Raw genomic sequence first — 19546 nt, forward strand, 5'->3', positions numbered from 1 at the left:
AGTGCTGCACTGTTGGAGGGTCAGTACTGAGGGAGTGCTGCACTGTCGGAGGGTCAGTACTGAGGGAGTGCTGCACTGTTGGAGGAGCCGTCTTTCGGCTGAGATATTAAACCAAGGTGGATGTTTAAGATCCCACGGCCGCTATGTGAAGAAGAGCAGGGGGGAGCTCTCCCTGGTGTCCAGGTCAATATTTATCCCTCAACCAACATCACTGAAAAACAGACCGTTATCATATTGCTGTTTATGGGATCTTGCTGTGTGCAAATTAGCTGCTGCATTTCCAGCAGTGACTGGACTTCAAAAGTGCCAAAATGGCTGTAAAACACTTTGGGGCGTCCTGAGGAATTGAGATAGGCACTTTATAAATGCAAATTCTTGCTTTCATTTTCATTAATAGTTATTCGTGACCATTGACCAATCACACACTGCATGACCATTGACCAATCACACACTGCATGACCATTGACCAATCACACACTGCATGACCATTGACCAATCACACACTGCATGACCATTGACCAATCAAGTTATAGTCCAGCAATTTTATTTTAAATTCACAAGCTTTCGGAGGCTACCTCCTTCCTCAGGTGAACGATGCGGAAAATTGTGAACGATGCGGAAAATTTTCCGCATCGTTCACCTGAGGAAGGAGGTAGCCTCCGAAAGCTTGTGAATTTAAAATAAAATTGCTGGACTATAACTTGGTGTTGTAAAATTGTTTACAATTGTCAACCCCAGTCCATCACCGGCATCTCCACATCATTGACCAATCACACACTGCATGACCATTGACCAATCACACACTGCATGACCATTGACCAATCACACACTGCATGACCACTGACCAATCACACACTGCATGACCATTGACCAATCACACACTGCATGACCATTGACCAATCACACACTTTGTGACTATTGACCAATCACACACTGCATGACCATTGACCAATCACACACTGCGTGACCATTGACCAATCACACACTGCATGACCATTGACCAATCACACACTTTGTGACTATTGACCAATCGCACACTGCATAACCGTTGACCAATCAAACACTTTGTGACTATTGACCAATCAAACACAGTTTTAAGATGGACGCTGACTCTCTGATCCTTTCACTAACTGGGGGAAAATACTGCGCTGGAATCTGAGGAATTAAAGTCCCCTCTCCCCTGGTGTCTCTGGATAAGCTCGGATTTGTGGGAGTAACTTTGACCGTTGCTGGGAGCTGGAGGCACCACCTTTATCTTTTTTGAAAGTCAAATTAATTATTAAAAATGCAAAAGAATGTCAATGAAAGCATGCGATGGGGACTCTGTGTGAACTTACACTGATCTCAGCCGCTACCCCTGGACCAACCTTCTCCCCAGCGGTCGTTTCATCTTTATCCTCATACTCTGTGATTTCATAGTAATATTCGTCACCATAATGTTTGGGGTCGTATTCATTGGGATCATAGTCAACATCGTACGCTTTGAAGTCATGTTCGTTGGTGGCAGATCCTTTGGCATTGTGCCCGGTGAGGTCATACTCGTTGAGGTCATGCTCCTTGAGGTCATGCTCCTTGAGGTCATGCTCTTTGACATCATACCCGTTGAGGTCATGCTCCTTGAGGTCATGCTCTTTGACATCATACCCGTTGAGGTCATATTCATTGACACCATACTCTTTGAAATCGTACTCGTTGGGGTCATACACATTGGGGTCATACTCCTTTTCCTCAGTCTCTTTCTTTTCATGATAATAATCCTCACTGGGCGAGTATTCCTCTTTATATTCCTCTTCAATATTTGTCTTATTTTATCCAAGTGAAGGGCACAGTGTTTGAGAGAGGAGAATGAGCATTGTGTTAGCGAAGCTATAGCTCGAGACTACAATACGCTGCAATGCAAAGAAGCCAAAGAGATGGAAGATCCCGTAGTCTAGTGTGGCTCTTGAATGAATCAGGACAATAATTATCTTTTGTACAATAGCCTGACTACAGATTACAGTGTTTATCTGAATCGGTAATCGTGTTGGACTCTTTGAAAAGGACGAGAATATAAAACAGCAAGACCGATCCCAACGTCGGAATTGTATAAACTAGAAGGAATAACCATTCATTCCTAAGCACAGCGCCAATCAGGTGAAATGAATAGGGAATACGGATATATTCATCTCTTGGCAGTCTTTGCGAGCAAGCATGGAGGCAATGTCTGACTCACAATTTGTAACTTTATTCTGCTTTGTTTGATTTCAGTTTTCAACGAATTTGGTTTCTTTGAAAGAAAAGTGAGAACGCTCAACGGTCAAATGCTTTAAAAAGCCACGTAACGCAGCTCAATTAAAGCCTCTCGACCACTTCCTGTCATCTTGTCTAACATCTGAATCTTAATTCCTTTGAAACATTTCTGGGATGGATCAACTTTTTACCTGCAAAGGCAAATCTCTTGGAAAATCAGTTCTGACTTTGAGCAGCTGACCCATCACTCCACTGAAGATTACGGTGATCGGGTGAGATGAAGAAGGGAGGGAGGAGGCTCGTGTGGAGCATAAATACTGGCATGGTCCTGTTGGGCCGAATGGCCTGTTTTTGTGCTGTAAATTCCACGTAATTCTATGAACAGTGTCCAAATCAAACTAGGGAGAATCCTACAAAAAATAGGGCCTGATATGGAATTTCCATGTGGACAAACCCCACTTAGTGAGTTCAGAAACCAAGGGGTAGCTCATCATGAGGCACATCCCACACATTCCATAGTTGGGGTTGTGCTAGAGATAAGGGAGTAATTGTCGTGTCAGTGTGAAGTTTTTCACTTTGCGTTGCTGCTGCAGGTGAGGAGAGTCCTGGACAAGGGGGAATAATCTTAAAATTGGAGCTCGGCCGTTCAGGGGTGATGTCAGGCAGCATTTCTTCACACAAAGGGGAGTGGGAATCTGGAACTCTCTCCCCCAAAAGGCTGTGGGTGCTGGGGGTCAATTGGAGCTTTCAAGACTGAGATCGATGGATTTTTGTTGGGTATCGAGGGATACGGAGCAAAGGCGGGGAAATGGGGTTGAGGTATGGCCCAGCCGTGATCGAATTCAATCCTGTTCCTATGTTCCAATGAATGGTGGAACAGGCTCGAGGGGCTGAATGGCCTCCTCCTGTTCCTGTGTTCCTGCTGCAAGTTTCAAAACCTTCTCCCAATCAGTATCGAGAGCAGCAAAACTCAACATAAGACGTACCGAATCAAACAAAGTCAAATAAACGTTAAAGAATTCCACACTATTGGGTCATTGCCTCTCGCACAGATTCACATTTACCATTATGTTAAATAGAATCAGCAAATTCTGGAAAACAAAAAGTCCAGGAAGTGGATTTTCATAGAACAAATTGGTGAATTTGTCACTGGCAAAATCCAACGCGAACAGCGGATTGTGAAAACATAAAATAAAAATTGCTTAAAATTCACAACGTTATCGGCAACTGAAAGTAAAAAGGCAGATCAAGCTTTAGCACTCAGGCGAGTTCAAAAAAGTCGGGCTGCAGGTGGGTTTGGTGATTTCAGAGCAGTGTGATTTCCGGGCCTCAGCACTGAGTGAATCTCCGGGTCTTGATGCCCTGCCGATGACCTACTCTGATATCTGGACACACTCAACACTTCCATCTTGAGAAGTTGACATTTTTTTTTTTAACCGAAATGGCCCTGTCCCCTCCAGCGATATTCACGCGATGCAACTAAAGTCGGGTTCAGATCTCCAAACCTATCTCCGCCTCTGCGATGGGTGACTCTCTCAAACTTCTCAACAGAACACACGAGGAGCGGACGGGCTGATGTGAGAATGGCAGTGCTCCGCAAGGTACGGATTGACGGGGACTGACGGGACAGAGACTCTTATGAGGTGCGGCAGCTGTGACAAGACACACTGAGAACCACTCCCCCCTTCCAATACTTTCGTTTTTACCTCGTTTGCTTTCTCCCTGACGGCCGAGCTAGTTGTCTCTTCGTAGGTCTCGTAATAGTTTTCCTCAACCGTCTGCTCTGGTAGAACATTGTTCACGGCCTAAACTCAATCAGAGGTAACAAGAGAGACAAAAAGAACACTGTTTAGTTAAGGGTACATCTTGAAAGGGTCAGGAGATGAATCATGATTGAAATCAACATTTATTGCCAGAGTTGATTAGAAGTGATGGGGGGGGTTAAGGGTCATCAGAGATCTTCCAGTCTTGACTTGGAGAAAGATCTTGATTGTTTTTTTTCTACCTTTGCCCCAATCTTGAGCTTTGAACTTGTTTGGTCACTAGACAGTTCTTGCTTCCTCTTCTGAACTGTAAATGATTTTTTGGAGGTAATCTTTGTCGACATGCTCTCAGTTTTAGTTTGTCCAGCATCCGTCTTCTTTTTGATGAGTGAAATGGGTTTCTTTTTCTGAAAAATGTGGTGAAAGATGGAATGGGAAAAAAACATAAATAAATGATGGCAGAGAAACAGAAACGAGAAGCATGAAGAGAGGCCCGAGGCCCGAGGCAGCGGGAGACACTGCGGGCGGCATTTCCAAATGGTTCCGCTCGTCTAACCTATATAAAAAAAGGCAGTGATTGAGGGAGGGAGGGAGGAGAGGAGAGGGAGGGGAGGGAATGAGGGAGGGAGGGAGACAGGGGTTGCTATGGAGAAACAGAGAATGACATGTCTGATGAGATGACGAGAGAATGAGCGAGATGATGAGGCACAGTTGGAGACTGGATGCACAAGGACAACAGACCATGCTAGAGACTGGGATCTGGTCTCTGGGTTACCTCAGCTGGCAATTCTGCCCCTTCCAATGACGACTTTTCCTCAGTTGGTTGATAGGAAAACTCTACAAAGTCTCCATCAGTATAATCATAGTCATATTCCAGTGTTTCTTCCGGGGCAGACTGTATTGTGGGGGAAAATGGAATCAGAGTTATGTTAGTAGCAACTCAGGGGAGGTTTAGCTCAGGAGCCTCAACCATTCCACATACTGAAGGAGACGAAAATGTGTAGAGGCAATCAAAGCGAAGGAGAGTCAGATCTCGACTCCATCCGATGGTGTAAACCGAGAGAGAGTGAATTGGGAGGGAGTTCCACATCTCCCCGAGTGATGGGAGAGAGTGAATTGGGAGGGAGTTCCACATCTCCCCGAGTGATGAGGGAGTGAATTGGGAGGGAGTTCCACATCTCCCCGAGTGATGAGGGAGTGAATTGGGAGGGAGTTCCACATCTCCCCCGAGTGATGAGAGAGTGAATTGGGAGGGAGTTCCACATCTCCCCCGAGTGATGAGGGAGTGAATTGGGAGGGAGTTCCACATCTCCCCGAGTGATGAGAGAGTGAATTGGGAGGGAGTTCCACATCTCCCCCGAGTGATGAGGGAGTGAATTGGGAGGGAGTTCCACATCTCCCCCGAGTGATGAGGGAGTGAATTGGGAGGGAGTTCCACATCTCCCCCGAGTGATGAGAGAGTGAATTGGGAGGGAGTTCCACATGTCCCCGAGTGATGAGAGAGAGTGAATTGGGAGGGAGTTCGACATCTCCCCGAGTGATGAGAGGGAGTGAATTGGGAGGGAGTTCCACATCTCCCCCGAGTGATGAGAGAGTGAATTGGGAGGGAGTTCCACATCTCCCCCGAGTGATGAGAGAGTGAATTGGGAGGGAGTTCCACATCTCCCCGAGTGATGAGAGAGTGAATTGGGAGGGAGTTCCACATCTCCCCCGAGTGATGGGAGAGAGTGAATTGGGAGGGAGTTCCACATCTCCCCGAGTGATGGGAGAGTGAATTGGGAGGGAGTTCCACATCTCCCCTGAGTGATGAGGGAGTGAATTGGGAGGGAGTTCCACATCTCCCCGAGTGATGAGAGAGTGAATTGGGAGGGAGTTCCACATCTCCCCCGAGTGATGAGGGAGTGAATTGGGAGGGAGTTCCACATCTCCACCGAGTGATGAGGGAGTGAATTGGGAGGGAGTTCCACATCTCCCCCGAGTGATGAGAGAGTGAATTGGGAGGGAGTTCCACATCTCCCCCGAGTGATGAGAGGGAGTGAATTGGGAGGGAGTTCCACATCTCCCCCGAGTGATGAGAGAGTGAATTGGGAGGGAGTTCCACATGTCCCCGAGTGATGAGAGGGAGTGAATTGGGAGGGAGTTCGACATCTCCCCGAGTGATGAGAGGGAGTGAATTGGGAGGGAGTTCCACATCTCCCCCGAGTGATGAGAGAGTGAATTGGGAGGGAGTTCCACATCTCCCCCGAGTGATGAGAGAGTGAATTGGGAGGGAGTTCCACATCTCCCCGAGTGATGAGAGAGTGAATTGGGAGGGAGTTCCACATCTCCCCCGAGTGATGAGGGAGTGAATTGGGAGGGAGTTCCACATCTCCCCGAGTGATGAGAGGGAGTGAATTGGGAGGGAGTTCCACATCTCCCCCGAGTGATGAGAGAGTGAATTGGGAGGGAGTTCCACATCTCCCCGAGTGATGAGAGAGTGAATTGGGAGGGAGTTCCACATCTCCCCGAGTGATGAGAGAGTGAATTGGGAGGGAGTTCCACATCTCCCCGAGTGATGAGAGAGTGAATTGGGAGGGAGTTCCACATCTCCCCCGAGTGATGAGAGAGTGAATTGGGAGGGAGTTCCACATCTCCCCGAGTGATGAGAGGGAGTGAATTGGGAGGGAGTTCGACATCTCCCCCGAGTGATGAGAGAGAGTGAATTGGGAGGGAGTTCCACATCTCCCCGAGTGATGAGAGAGTGAATTGGGAGGGAGTTCCACATCTCCCCCGAGTGATGAGAGAGTGAATTGGGAGGGAGTTCCACATCTCCCCCGAGTGATGAGAGAGTGAATTGGGAGGGAGTTCCACATGTCCCCGAGTGATGAGAGAGTGAATTGGGAGGGAGTTCCACATCTCCCCGAGTGATGGGAGAGTGAATTGGGAGGGAGTTCCACATCTCCCCCGAGTGATGAGGGAGTGAATTGGGAGGGAGTTCCACATGTCCCCGAGTGATGAGAGAGAGTGAATTGGGAGGGAGTTCCACATCTCCCCGAGTGATGAGAGAGTGAATTGGGAGGGAGTTCCACATCTCCCCCGAGTGATGAGAGAGTGAATTGGGAGGGAGTTCCACATCTCCCCGAGTGATGAGAGGGAGTGAATTGGGAGGGAGTTCGACATCTCCCCGAGTGATGAGAGGGAGTGAATTGGGAGGGAGTTCCACATCTCCCCGAGTGATGAGAGAGTGAATTGGGAGGGAGTTCCACATCTCCCCCGAGTGATGGGAGAGAGTGAATTGGGAGGGAGTTCCACATCTCCCCGAGTGATGGGAGAGTGAATTGGGAGGGAGTTCCACATCTCCCCGAGTGATGAGAGAGTGAATTGGGAGGGAGTTCCACATCTCCCCCGAGTGATGAGAGAGAGTGAATTGGGAGGGAGTTCCACATCTCCCCGAGTGATGGGAGAGTGAATTGGGAGGGAGTTCCACATCTCCCCCGAGTGATGAGGGAGTGAATTGGGAGGGAGTTCCACATCTCCCCCGAGTGATGAGGGAGTGAATTGGGAGGGAGTTCCACATCTCCCCGAGTGATGGGAGAGAGTGAATTGGGAGGGAGTTCCACATCTCCCCCGAGTGATGAGGGAGTGAATTGGGAGGGAGTTCCACATCTCCCCCGAGTGGTGAGAGAGTGAATTGGGAGGGAGTTCCACATCTCCCCGAGTGATGGGGAGAGTGAATTGGGAGGGAGTTCCACATCTCCCCCGAGTGATGGGGAGAGTGAATTGGGAGGGAGTTCCACATCTCCCCCGAGTGGTGAGAGAGTGAATTGGGAGGGAGTTCCACATCTCCCCCGAGTGATGAGAGAGTGAATTGGGAGGGAGTTCCACATCTCCCCCGAGTGATGAGGGAGTGAATTGGGAGGGAGTTCCACATCTCCCCCAAGTGATGAGGGAGTGAATTGGGAGGGAGTTCCACATCTCCCCCGAGTGATGAGAGAGAGTGAATTGGGAGGGAGTTCCACATCTCCCCGAGTGATGGGAGAGTGAATTGGGAGGGAGTTCCACATCTCCCCCGAGTGATGAGGGAGTGAATTGGGAGGGAGTTCCACATCTCTCCCGAGTGATGAGAGAGAGTGAATTGGGAGGGAGTTCCACATCTCCCCGAGTGATGGGAGAGTGAATTGGGAGGGAGTTCCACATCTCCCCCGAGTGGTGAGAGAGTGAATTGGGAGGGAGTTCCACATCTCCCCGAGTGATGGGGAGAGTGAATTGGGAGGGAGTTCCACATCTCCCCGAGTGATGGGAGAGTGAATTGGGAGGGAGTTCCACATCTCCCCGAGTGATGAGGGAGTGAATTGGGAGGGAGTTCCACATCTCCCCCGAGTGATGAGAGAGTGAATTGGGAGGGAGTTCCACATGTCCCCGAGTGATGAGAGAGAGTGAATTGGGAGGGAGTTCCACATCTCCCCCGAGTGATGAGAGGGAGTGAATTGGGAGGGAGTTCCACATCTCCCCCGAGTGATGAGAGAGTGAATTGGGAGGGAGTTCCACATCTCCCCCGAGTGATGAGAGAGTGAATTGGGAGGGAGTTCCACATCTCTCCCGAGTGATGAGAGAGTGAATTGGGAGGGAGTTCCACATCTCCCCCGAGTGATGAGAGAGTGAATTGGGAGGGAGTTCCACATCTCCCCGAGTGATGGGAGAGAGTGAATTGGGAGGGAGTTCCACATCTCCCCGAGTGAAGAGAGAGAGTGAATTGGGAGGGAGTTCCACATCTCCCCGAGTGATGAGAGAGTGAATTGGGAGGGAGTTCCACATCTCCCCCGAGTGATGAGGGAGTGAATTGGGAGGGAGTTCCACATCTCCCCCGAGTGATGAGAGAGTGAATTGGGAGGGAGTTCCACATCTCCCCGAGTGATGAGGGAGTGAATTGGGAGGGAGTTCCACATCTCCCCGAGTGATGAGAGAGAGTGAATTGGGAGGGAGTTCCACATCTCCCCGAGTGATGAGAGAGTGAATTGGGAGGGAGTTCCACATCTCCCCGAGTGATGAGAGGGAGTGAATTGGGAGGGAGTTCCACATCTCCCCGAGTGATGAGAGAGAGTGAATTGGGAGGGAGTTCCACATCTCCCCGAGTGATGAGAGAGTGAATTGGGAGGGAGTTCCACATCTCCCCGAGTGATGAGAGAGAGTGAATTGGGAGGGAGTTCCACATCTCCCCGAGTGATGAGGGAGTGAATTGGGAGGGAGTTCCACATCTCCCCCGAGTGATGAGAGAGTGAATTGGGAGGGAGTTCCACATCTCCCCCGAGTGATGAGGGAGTGAATTGGGAGGGAGTTCCACATCTCCCCCGAGTGATGAGAGAGAGTGAATTGGGAGGGAGTTCCACATCTCTCCCGAGTGATGAGGGAGTGAATTGGGAGGGAGTTCCACATCTCCCCCGAGTGATGAGAGAGTGAATTGGGAGGGAGTTCCACATCTCCCCGAGTGATGGGAGAGTGAATTGGGAGGGAGTTCCACATCTCCCCCGAGTGATGAGAGAGTGAATTGGGAGGGAGTTCCACATCTCCCCTGAGTGATGGGAGAGAGTGAATTGGGAGGGAGTTCCACATCTCCCCGAGTGATGAGGGAGTGAATTGGGAGGGAGTTCCACATCTCCCCCGAGTGATGGGAGAGTGAATTGGGAGGGAGTTCCACATCTCCCCCGAGTGATGAGAGAGTGAATTGGGAGGGAGTTCCACATCTCCCCGAGTGATGGGAGAGTGAATTGGGAGGGAGTTCCACATCTCCCCGAGTGATGAGGGAGTGAATTGGGAGGGAGTTCCACATCTCCCCCGAGTGATGAGAGAGTGAATTGGGAGGAAGTTCCACATCTCCCCCGAGTGATGAGAGAGTGAATTGGGAGGGAGTTCCACATCTCCCCGAGTGATGGGAGAGTGAATTGGGAGGGAGTTCCACATCTCCCCCGAGTGATGAGGGAGTGAATTGGGAGGGAGTTCCACATCTCCCCGAGTGATGGGAGAGTGAATTGGGAGGGAGTTCCACATCTCCCCGAGTGATGAGAGAGTGAATTGGGAGGGAGTTCCACATCTCCCCGAGTGATGAGAGAGTGAATTGGGAGGGAGTTCCACATCTCCCCGAGTGATGAGGGAGTGAATTGGGAGGGAGTTCCACATCTCCCCCGAGTGATGAGAGAGTGAATTGGGAGGGAGTTCCACATCTCCCCGAGTGATGAGAGAGTGAATTTGGAGGGAGTTCCACATCTCCCCCGAGTGATGAGAGGGAGTGAATTGGGAGGGAGTTCCACATCTCCCCCGAGTGATGAGGGAGTGAATTGGGAGGGAGTTCCACATCTCCCCCGAGTGATGAGGGAGTGAATTGGGAGGGAGTTCCACATCTCCCCCGAGTGATGAGAGAGTGAATTGGGAGGGAGTTCCACATCTCCCCCGAGTGATGAGGGAGTGAATTGGGAGGGAGTTCCACATCTCCCCCGAGTGATGAGAGAGTGAATTGGGAGGGAGTTCCACATCTCCCCCGAGTGATGAGGGAGTGAATTGGGAGGGAGTTCCACATCTCCCCCGAGTGATGGGAGAGAGTGAATTGGGAGGGAGTTCCACATCTCCCCGAGTGATGGGAGAGTGAATTGGGAGGGAGTTCCACATCTCCCCCGAGTGATGGGAGAGTGAATTGGGAGGGAGTTCCACATCTCCCCCGAGTGATGAGAGAGTGAATTGGGAGGGAGTTCCACATCTCCCCGAGTGATGGGAGAGTGAATTGGGAGGGAGTTCCACATCTCCCCCGAGTGATGAGAGAGAGTGAATTGGGAGGGAGTTCCACATCTCCCCGAGTGATGGGAGAGTGAATTGGGAGGGAGTTCCACATCTCCCCCGAGTGGTGAGAGAGTGAATTGGGAGGGAGTTCCACATCTCCCCGAGTGATGGGGAGAGTGAATTGGGAGGGAGTTCCACATCTCCCCGAGTGATGGGAGAGTGAATTGGGAGGGAGTTCCACATCTCCCCGAGTGATGAGGGAGTGAATTGGGAGGGAGTTCCACATCTCCCCCGAGTGATGAGAGAGTGAATTGGGAGGGAGTTCCACATGTCCCCGAGTGATGAGAGAGAGTGAATTGGGAGGGAGTTCCACATCTCCCCCGAGTGATGAGAGGGAGTGAATTGGGAGGGAGTTCCACATCTCCCCCGAGTGATGAGAGAGTGAATTGGGAGGGAGTTCCACATCTCCCCCGAGTGATGAGAGAGTGAATTGGGAGGGAGTTCCACATCTCTCCCGAGTGATGAGAGAGTGAATTGGGAGGGAGTTCCACATCTCCCCCGAGTGATGAGAGAGTGAATTGGGAGGGAGTTCCACATCTCCCCGAGTGATGGGAGAGAGTGAATTGGGAGGGAGTTCCACATCTCCCCGAGTGATGAGAGAGAGTGAATTGGGAGGGAGTTCCACATCTCCCCGAGTGATGAGAGAGTGAATTGGGAGGGAGTTCCACATCTCCCCCGAGTGATGAGGGAGTGAATTGGGAGGGAGTTCCACATCTCCCCCGAGTGATGAGAGAGTGAATTGGGAGGGAGTTCCACATCTCCCCGAGTGATGAGGGAGTGAATTGGGAGGGAGTTCCACATCTCCCCGAGTGATGAGAGAGAGTGAATTGGGAGGGAGTTCCACATCTCCCCGAGTGATGAGAGAGTGAATTGGGAGGGAGTTCCACATCTCCCCGAGTGATGAGAGGGAGTGAATTGGGAGGGAGTTCCACATCTCCCCGAGTGATGAGAGAGAGTGAATTGGGAGGGAGTTCCACATCTCCCCGAGTGATGAGAGAGTGAATTGGGAGGGAGTTCCACATCTCCCCGAGTGATGAGAGAGAGTGAATTGGGAGGGAGTTCCACATCTCCCCGAGTGATGAGGGAGTGAATTGGGAGGGAGTTCCACATCTCCCCCGAGTGATGAGAGAGTGAATTGGGAGGGAGTTCCACATCTCCCCCGAGTGATGAGGGAGTGAATTGGGAGGGAGTTCCACATCTCCCCCGAGTGATGAGAGAGAGTGAATTGGGAGGGAGTTCCACATCTCTCCCGAGTGATGAGGGAGTGAATTGGGAGGGAGTTCCACATCTCCCCCGAGTGATGAGAGAGTGAATTGGGAGGGAGTTCCACATCTCCCCGAGTGATGGGAGAGTGAATTGGGAGGGAGTTCCACATCTCCCCCGAGTGATGAGAGAGTGAATTGGGAGGGAGTTCCACATCTCCCCTGAGTGATGGGAGAGAGTGAATTGGGAGGGAGTTCCACATCTCCCCGAGTGATGAGGGAGTGAATTGGGAGGGAGTTCCACATCTCCCCCGAGTGATGAGAGAGTGAATTGGGAGGGAGTTCCACATCTCCCCGAGTGATGAGAGAGAGTGAATTGGGAGGGAGTTCCACATCTCCCCGAGTGATGAGAGAGAGTGAATTGGGAGGGAGTTCCACATCTCCCCCGAGTGATGAGAGAGTGAATTGGGAGGAAGTTCCACATCTCCCCCGAGTGATGAGAGAGTGAATTGGGAGGGAGTTCCACATCTCCCCGAGTGATGGGAGAGTGAATTGGGAGGGAGTTCCACATCTCCCCCGAGTGATGAGGGAGTGAATTGGGAGGGAGTTCCACATCTCCCCGAGTGATGGGAGAGTGAATTGGGAGGGAGTTCCACATCTCCCCGAGTGATGAGAGAGTGAATTGGGAGGGAGTTCCACATCTCCCCCGAGTGATGGGAGAGTGAATTGGGAGGGAGTTCCACATCTCCCCCGAGTGATGAGAGAGTGAATTGGGAGGGAGTTCCACATCTCCCCGAGTGATGAGAGAGTGAATTTGGAGGGAGTTCCACATCTCCCCCGAGTGATGAGAGGGAGTGAATTGGGAGGGAGTTCCACATCTCCCCCGAGTGATGAGGGAGTGAATTGGGAGGGAGTTCCACATCTCCCCCGAGTGATGAGGGAGTGAATTGGGAGGGAGTTCCACATCTCCCCCGAGTGATGAGAGAGTGAATTGGGAGGGAGTTCCACATCTCCCCCGAGTGATGAGGGAGTGAATTGGGAGGGAGTTCCACACCTCCCCCGAGTGATGAGAGAGTGAATTGGGAGGGAGTTCCACATCTCCCCCGAGTGATGAGGGAGTGAATTGGGAGGGAGTTCCACATCTCCCCCGAGTGATGGGAGAGAGTGAATTGGGAGGGAGTTCCACATCTCCCCGAGTGATGGGAGAGTGAATTGGGAGGGAGTTCCACATCTCCCCCGAGTGATGGGAGAGTGAATTGGGAGGGAGTTCCACATCTCCCCCGAGTGATGAGAGAGTGAATTGGGAGGGAGTTCCACATCTCCCCGAGTGATGGGAGAGTGAATTGGGAGGGAGTTCCACATCTCCCCCGAGTGATGAGGGAGTGAATTGGGAGGGAGTTCCACATCTCCCCCGAGTGATGAGAGAGTGAATTGGGAGGGAGTTCCACATCTCCCCCGAGTGATGAGAGAGTGAATTGGGAGGGAGTTCCACATCTCCCCGAGTGATGGGAGAGAGTGAATTGGGAGGGAGTTCCACATCTCCCCCGAGTGATGAGAGAGTGAATTGGGAGGGAGTTCCACATCTCCCCCGAGTGATGAGAGAGTGAATTGGGAGGGAGTTCCACATCTCCCCCGAGTGATGGGAGAGAGTGAATTGGGAGGGAGTTCCACATCTCCCCGAGTGATGAGAGAGTGAATTGGGAGGGAGTTCCACATCTCCCCGAGTGATGGGAGAGTGAATTCGGAGGGAGTTCCACATCTCCCCGAGTGATGAGAGAGTGAATTGGGAGGGAGTTCCACATCTCCCCGAGTGATGAGAGAGAGTGAATTGGGAGGGAGTTCCACATCTCCCCCGAGTGATGGGAGAGTGAATTGGGAGGGAGTTCCACATCTCCCCCGAGTGATGAGAGAGTGAATTGGGAGGGAGTTCCACATCTCCCCCGAGTGATGGGAGAGTGAATTGGGAGGGAGTTCCACATCTCCCCCGAGTGATGAGAGAGTGAATTGTGAGGGAGTTCCACATCTCCCCGAGTGATGAGAGAGAGTGAATTGGGAGGGAGTTCCACATCTCCCCCGAGTGATGAGAGAGTGAATTGGGAGGGAGTTCCACATCTCCCCCGAGTGATGAGGGAGTGAATTGGGAGGGAGTTCCACATCTCCCCCGAGTGATGGGAGAGTGAATTGGGAGGGAGTTCCACATCTCCCCCGAGTGATGGGAGAGTGAATTGGGAGGGAGTTCCACATCTCCCCGAGTGATGAGAGAGAGTGAATTGGGAGGGAATTCCACATCTCCCCCGAGTGATGGGAGAGTGAATTGGGAGGGAGTTCCACATCTCCCCCGAGTGATGAGAGAGAGTGAATTGGGAGGGAGTTCCACATCTCCCCCGAGTGATGAGATAGTGAATTGGGAGGGAGTTCCACATCTCCCCCGAGTGATGGGAGAGTGAATTGGGAGGGAGTTCCACATCTCCCCCGAGTGATGAGAGGGAGTGAATTGGGAGGGAGTTCCACATCTCCCCGAGTGATGGGAGAGTGAATTGGGAGGGAGTTCCACATCTCCCCCGAGTGATGAGGGAGTGAATTGGGAGGGAGTTCCACATCTCCCCGAGTGATGGGAGAGTGAATTGGGAGGGAGTTCCACATCTCCCCGAGTGATGAGAGAGTGAATTGGGAGGGAGTTCCACATCTCCCCGAGTGATGAGAGGGAGTGAATTGGGAGGGAGTTCCACATCTCCCCCGAGTGATGAGAGAGTGAATTGGGAGGGAGTTCCACATCTCCCCCGAGTGATGGGAGAGTGAATTGGGAGGGAGTTCCACATCTCCCCGAGTGATGAGGGAGTGAATTGAGAGGGAGTTCCACATCTCCCCGAGTGATGTCAATGGAAATGAAAATGAGGAGAGCTGTGAACCGAGGTGCTGATTGGGTATCAGCCGTATCAAACCATCGCACAAAGGCATGATCAAACCCAACACATTTTCATCAAGTCACCAATGTCAAAAACTTCCACTGAAATATCCCTGAAAGAAGAAATCACAATCTCAACTTAGGACATTGTGTGAAATTTGCGTTATATATTATATGAAGTTTGTGACATATATTATCAAAAGTTTATGTTATATATTATATGAAGATTTGTTACATATCAAGTGAAATTAGTGTTATATATTATGTCAAGTGAGTTTTTTTTCATTCGTTCACGGGATGTGGGCGTCGCTGGCGAGGCCGGCATTTATTGTCCATCCCTAATTGCCCCTTGAGAAGGTGGTGGTGAGCCGCCTTCTTGAACCGCTGCAGTCCGTGTGGTGACGGTTCTCCCACAGTGCTGTTAGGAAGGGAGTTCCAGGATTTTGACCCAGCGACAATGAAGGAACGGCGATATATTTCCAAGTCGGGATGGTGTGTGACTCGGAGGGGAACGTGCAGGTGGTGTTGTTCCCATGTGCCTGCTGCTCTTGTCCTTCTAGGTGGTAGAGGTCGTGGGTTTGGGAGGTGCTGTCAAAGAAGCCTTGGCGAGTTGCTGCAGTGCATCCTGTGGATGGTGCACACTGCAGGCACAGTGCGCCGGTGGTGAAGGGAGTGAATGTTTAGGGTGGTGGATGGGGTGCCAGTCAAGCGGGCTGCTTTGTCCTGGATGGTGTCGAGCTTCTTGAGTGTTGTTGGAGCTGCACTCATCCAGGCAAGTGGAAAGTATTCCATCACACTCCTGACTTGTGCCTTGTAGATGGTGGAAAGGCTTTGGGGAGTCAGGAGGTGAGTCACTCGCCGCAGAATACCCAGCCTCTGACCTGCTCTTGTAGCCACAGTATTTATATGGCTGGTCCAGTTAAGTTTCTGGTCAATGGTGACCCCCAGGATGTTGATGGTGGGGGATTCGGCGATGGTAATGCCGTTGAATGTCAAGGGGAGGTGGTTAGACTCTCTCTTGTTGGAGATGTCATTGCCTGGCACTTATCTGGTGCGAATGTTACTTGCTACTTATGAGCCCAAGCCTGGATGTTGTCCAGGTCTTGCTGCATGCAGGCTCGGACTGCTTCATTATTTGAGGGGTTGCGAATGGAACTGAACACTGTGCAATCATCAGCGAGCATCCCCATTTCTGACCTTATGATGGAGGGAAGGTCATTGATGAAGCAGCTGAAGATGGTTGGGCCTAGGACACTGCCCTGAGGAACTCCTGCAGCAATGTCCTGTGGCTGAGATAATTGGCCTCCAACAACCACTACCATCTTCCTTTGTGCGAGGTATGACTCCAGCCACTGGAGAGTTTTCCCCCTGATTCCCATTGACTTCAATTTTACTCGGGCTCCTTGGTGCCACACTCGGTCAAATGAGTGTTATATATTATGTGAAGATTGTATTATATATTATGTGAAGATTGTGTTATATATTATGTGAAGATTGTATTATATATTATGTGAAGATTGTGATATATATTATGTGAAGATTGTATTATATATTATGTGAAGATTGTGTTATATATTATGTGAAGATTGTATTATATATTATGTGAAGATTGTGATATATATTATGTGAAGATTGTATTATATATTATGTGAAGATTGTGTTATATATTATGTGAAGATTGTGATATATATTATGTGAAGATTGTATTATATATTATGTGAAGATTGTGTTATATATTATGTGAAGATTGTATTATATATTATGTGAAGATTGTGATATATATTATGTGAAGATTGTGTTATATATTATGTGAAGATTGTATTATATATTATGTGAAGATTGTATTATATATTATGTGAAGATTGTGATATATATTATGTGAAGATTGTGTTATATATTATGTGAAGATTGTATTATATATTATGTGAAGATTGTATTATATATTATGTGAAGATTGTGATATATATTATGTGAAGATTGTATTATATATTATGTGAAGATTGTATTATATATTATGTGAAGATTGTGTTATATATTATGTGAAGATTGTATTATATATTATGTGAAGATTGTGATATATATTATGTGAAGATTGTGTTATATATTATGTGAAGATTGTGATATATATTATGTGAAGATTGTATTATATATTATGTGAAGATTGTGATATATATTATGTGAAGATTGTGTTATATATTATGTGAAGATTGTGATATATATTATGTGAAGATTGTGATATATATTATGGGAAGATTGTGATATATATTATGTGAAGATTGTGATATATATTATGTGAAGATTGTGATATATATTATGTGAAGATTGTGTTATATATTATGTGAAGATTGTATTATATTTTATGTGAAGATTGTATTATATATTATGTGAAGATTGTATTATATATTATGTGAAGATTGTGATATATATTATGTGAAGATTGTGTTATATATTATGTGAAGATTGTGATATATATTATGTGAAGATTGTGATATATATTATGTGAAGATTGTGATATATATTATGTGAAGATTGTGTTATATATTATGTGAAGATTGTATTATATATTATGTGAAGATTGTGTTATATATTATGTGAAGATTGTGTTATATATTATGTGAAGATTGTGATATATATTATGTGAAGATTGTGTTATATATTATGTGAAGATTGTGTTATATATTATGTGAAGATTGTGTTATATATTATGTGAAGATTGTGTTATATATTATGTGAAGATTGTGTTATATATTATGTGAAGATTGTGATATATATTATGTGAAGATTGTGTTATATATTATGTGAAGATTGTGTTATATATTATGTGAAGATTGTGTTATATATTATGTGAAGATTGTGTTATATATTATGTGAAGATTGTATTATATATTATGTGAAGATTGTATTATATATTATGTGAAGATTGTGTTATATATTATGTGAAGATTGTATTATATATTATGTGAAGATTGTGATATATATTATGTGAAGATTGTGATATATATTATGTGAAGATTGTATTATATATTATGTGAAGATTGTGATATATATTATGTGAAGATTGTGTTATATATTATGTGAAGATTGTATTATATATTATGTGAAGATTGTGATATATATTATGTGAAGATTGTGTTATATGTTATGTGAAGATTGTATTATATATTATGTGAAGATTGTGATATATATTATGTGAAGATTGTGATATATATTATGTGAAGATTGTGATATATATTATGTGAAGATTGTGTTATATATTATGTGAAGATTGTGTTATATATTATGTGAAGATTGTGTTATATATTATGTGAAGATTGTGTTATATATTATGTGAAGATTGTGTTATATATTATGTGAAGATTGTGTTATATATTATGTGAAGATTGTGATATATATTATGTGAAGTTTGGTTTATTTATTATGTGAAGATTGTATTATATATTATGTGAAGATTGTGTTATATATTATGTGAAGATTGTGATATATATTATGTGAAGATTGTGATATATATTATGTGAAGATTGTGTTATATATTATGTGAAGATTGTATTATATATTATGTGAAGATTGTGATATATATTATGTGAAGATTGTGTTATATATTATGTGAAGATTGTGTTATATATTATGTGAAGTTTGGTTTATTTATTATGTGAAGTTTATTTTATTTGTTAAGTGAAGTTTGGTTTATTGATTATCCCACTGACCTACATTTAGCAGATTTAACAGCACAGACGGTTCTGGAGCTGACCCCAGGGGTCAATGCCAAGGTGGGAAAGTCAGTGCTCTCGATCTGGTGACGTGAGGCTTCCATGAGAAAATAATTACCACGACAAACTGTTGGATTGTCATAAATCCCAACTGGTTCAGACATATCCTTCAGGGAAGGGAATCTGAGACCCATCACACATAAAGGACGTCCCTAGTGACCGGGAATGAATGTTCAGAACAGCCAGAGAATGAACTGCCTGCAGGTCAGAATGCCATCTGCTTCAGGGGGAGTGGCGTTCATTGGGTAGCTCTCTCAGAGATGGTCCGAATGGCCTTTTTCTGTGCCAGGAACCTTTTCATTCGTGAAATCATACCCCTATTTGGGCTTTAGAACCTGATTAAGCCTTAAAAATATCAATCCTTGATGGTTGTCCCTGTGCAGAGTTTCAGAGATCAGGCCTCTTCGAAAGCTCCTCTGCGGAGCAACCCTGGGAGCTGCAATTTCTCCCGAACAGCAGCTTCTAAACTTTGATCCTGTCATTCCCACCACTCACAGTGACCATCCCTTTGAGCGCAGGCCGTGTCCTCGGGACCTACTGTTCTGGACAAGGTGAAACAGCTGGTCATGGTCGACATTATCCAGTCCCTTTAGAGTTGGATAAATATTTGAAGAGGTGAAGTTTACTGGTCTCTGGGGAAAGAGTGGGGGGAGTGGGACTGATTGGGTAGCTCTTTCAAAGAGCCAGCACGATGGGCCGAATGGCCTCCTGTGGTCTGTATCGTTCTCTGAATGTTTTAATGATATGAGCAAACAATTTGCATGTTGAATCCTTGTGTCACGAGAGCAAATTTATCAATATATACAAATATTTACACTCGTCGATCTCCCGTGGAATTGCACACAGGGATTCAAGACCAAACGTAGTCTCGTG

At 47.6% G+C, this 19546-nt stretch overlaps 1 protein-coding gene across 1 annotated transcript in view; it reads right to left on the bottom strand.

The window, feature by feature from the left end:
- Window positions 1-19546, bottom strand: part of LOC137312037 (collagen alpha-1(XI) chain-like) — a gene marked incomplete at both ends in the record, with an annotated part of 196628 nt that overhangs the window by 159006 nt on the left and 18076 nt on the right. The window contains 3 exons of the mRNA XM_067978829.1: window positions 1338-1802; window positions 3936-4034; window positions 4768-4887. Coding sequence (XP_067834930.1) covers window positions 1338-1802; window positions 3936-4034; window positions 4768-4887 — 684 coding nt within the window. The remainder of the gene's footprint in view (window positions 1-1337; window positions 1803-3935; window positions 4035-4767; window positions 4888-19546) is intronic.

The sequence above is a fragment of the Heptranchias perlo genome, unplaced genomic scaffold (genome assembly GCF_035084215.1).
Source record: "Heptranchias perlo isolate sHepPer1 unplaced genomic scaffold, sHepPer1.hap1 HAP1_SCAFFOLD_394, whole genome shotgun sequence".
NCBI lineage: Eukaryota > Metazoa > Chordata > Chondrichthyes > Hexanchiformes > Hexanchidae > Heptranchias > Heptranchias perlo.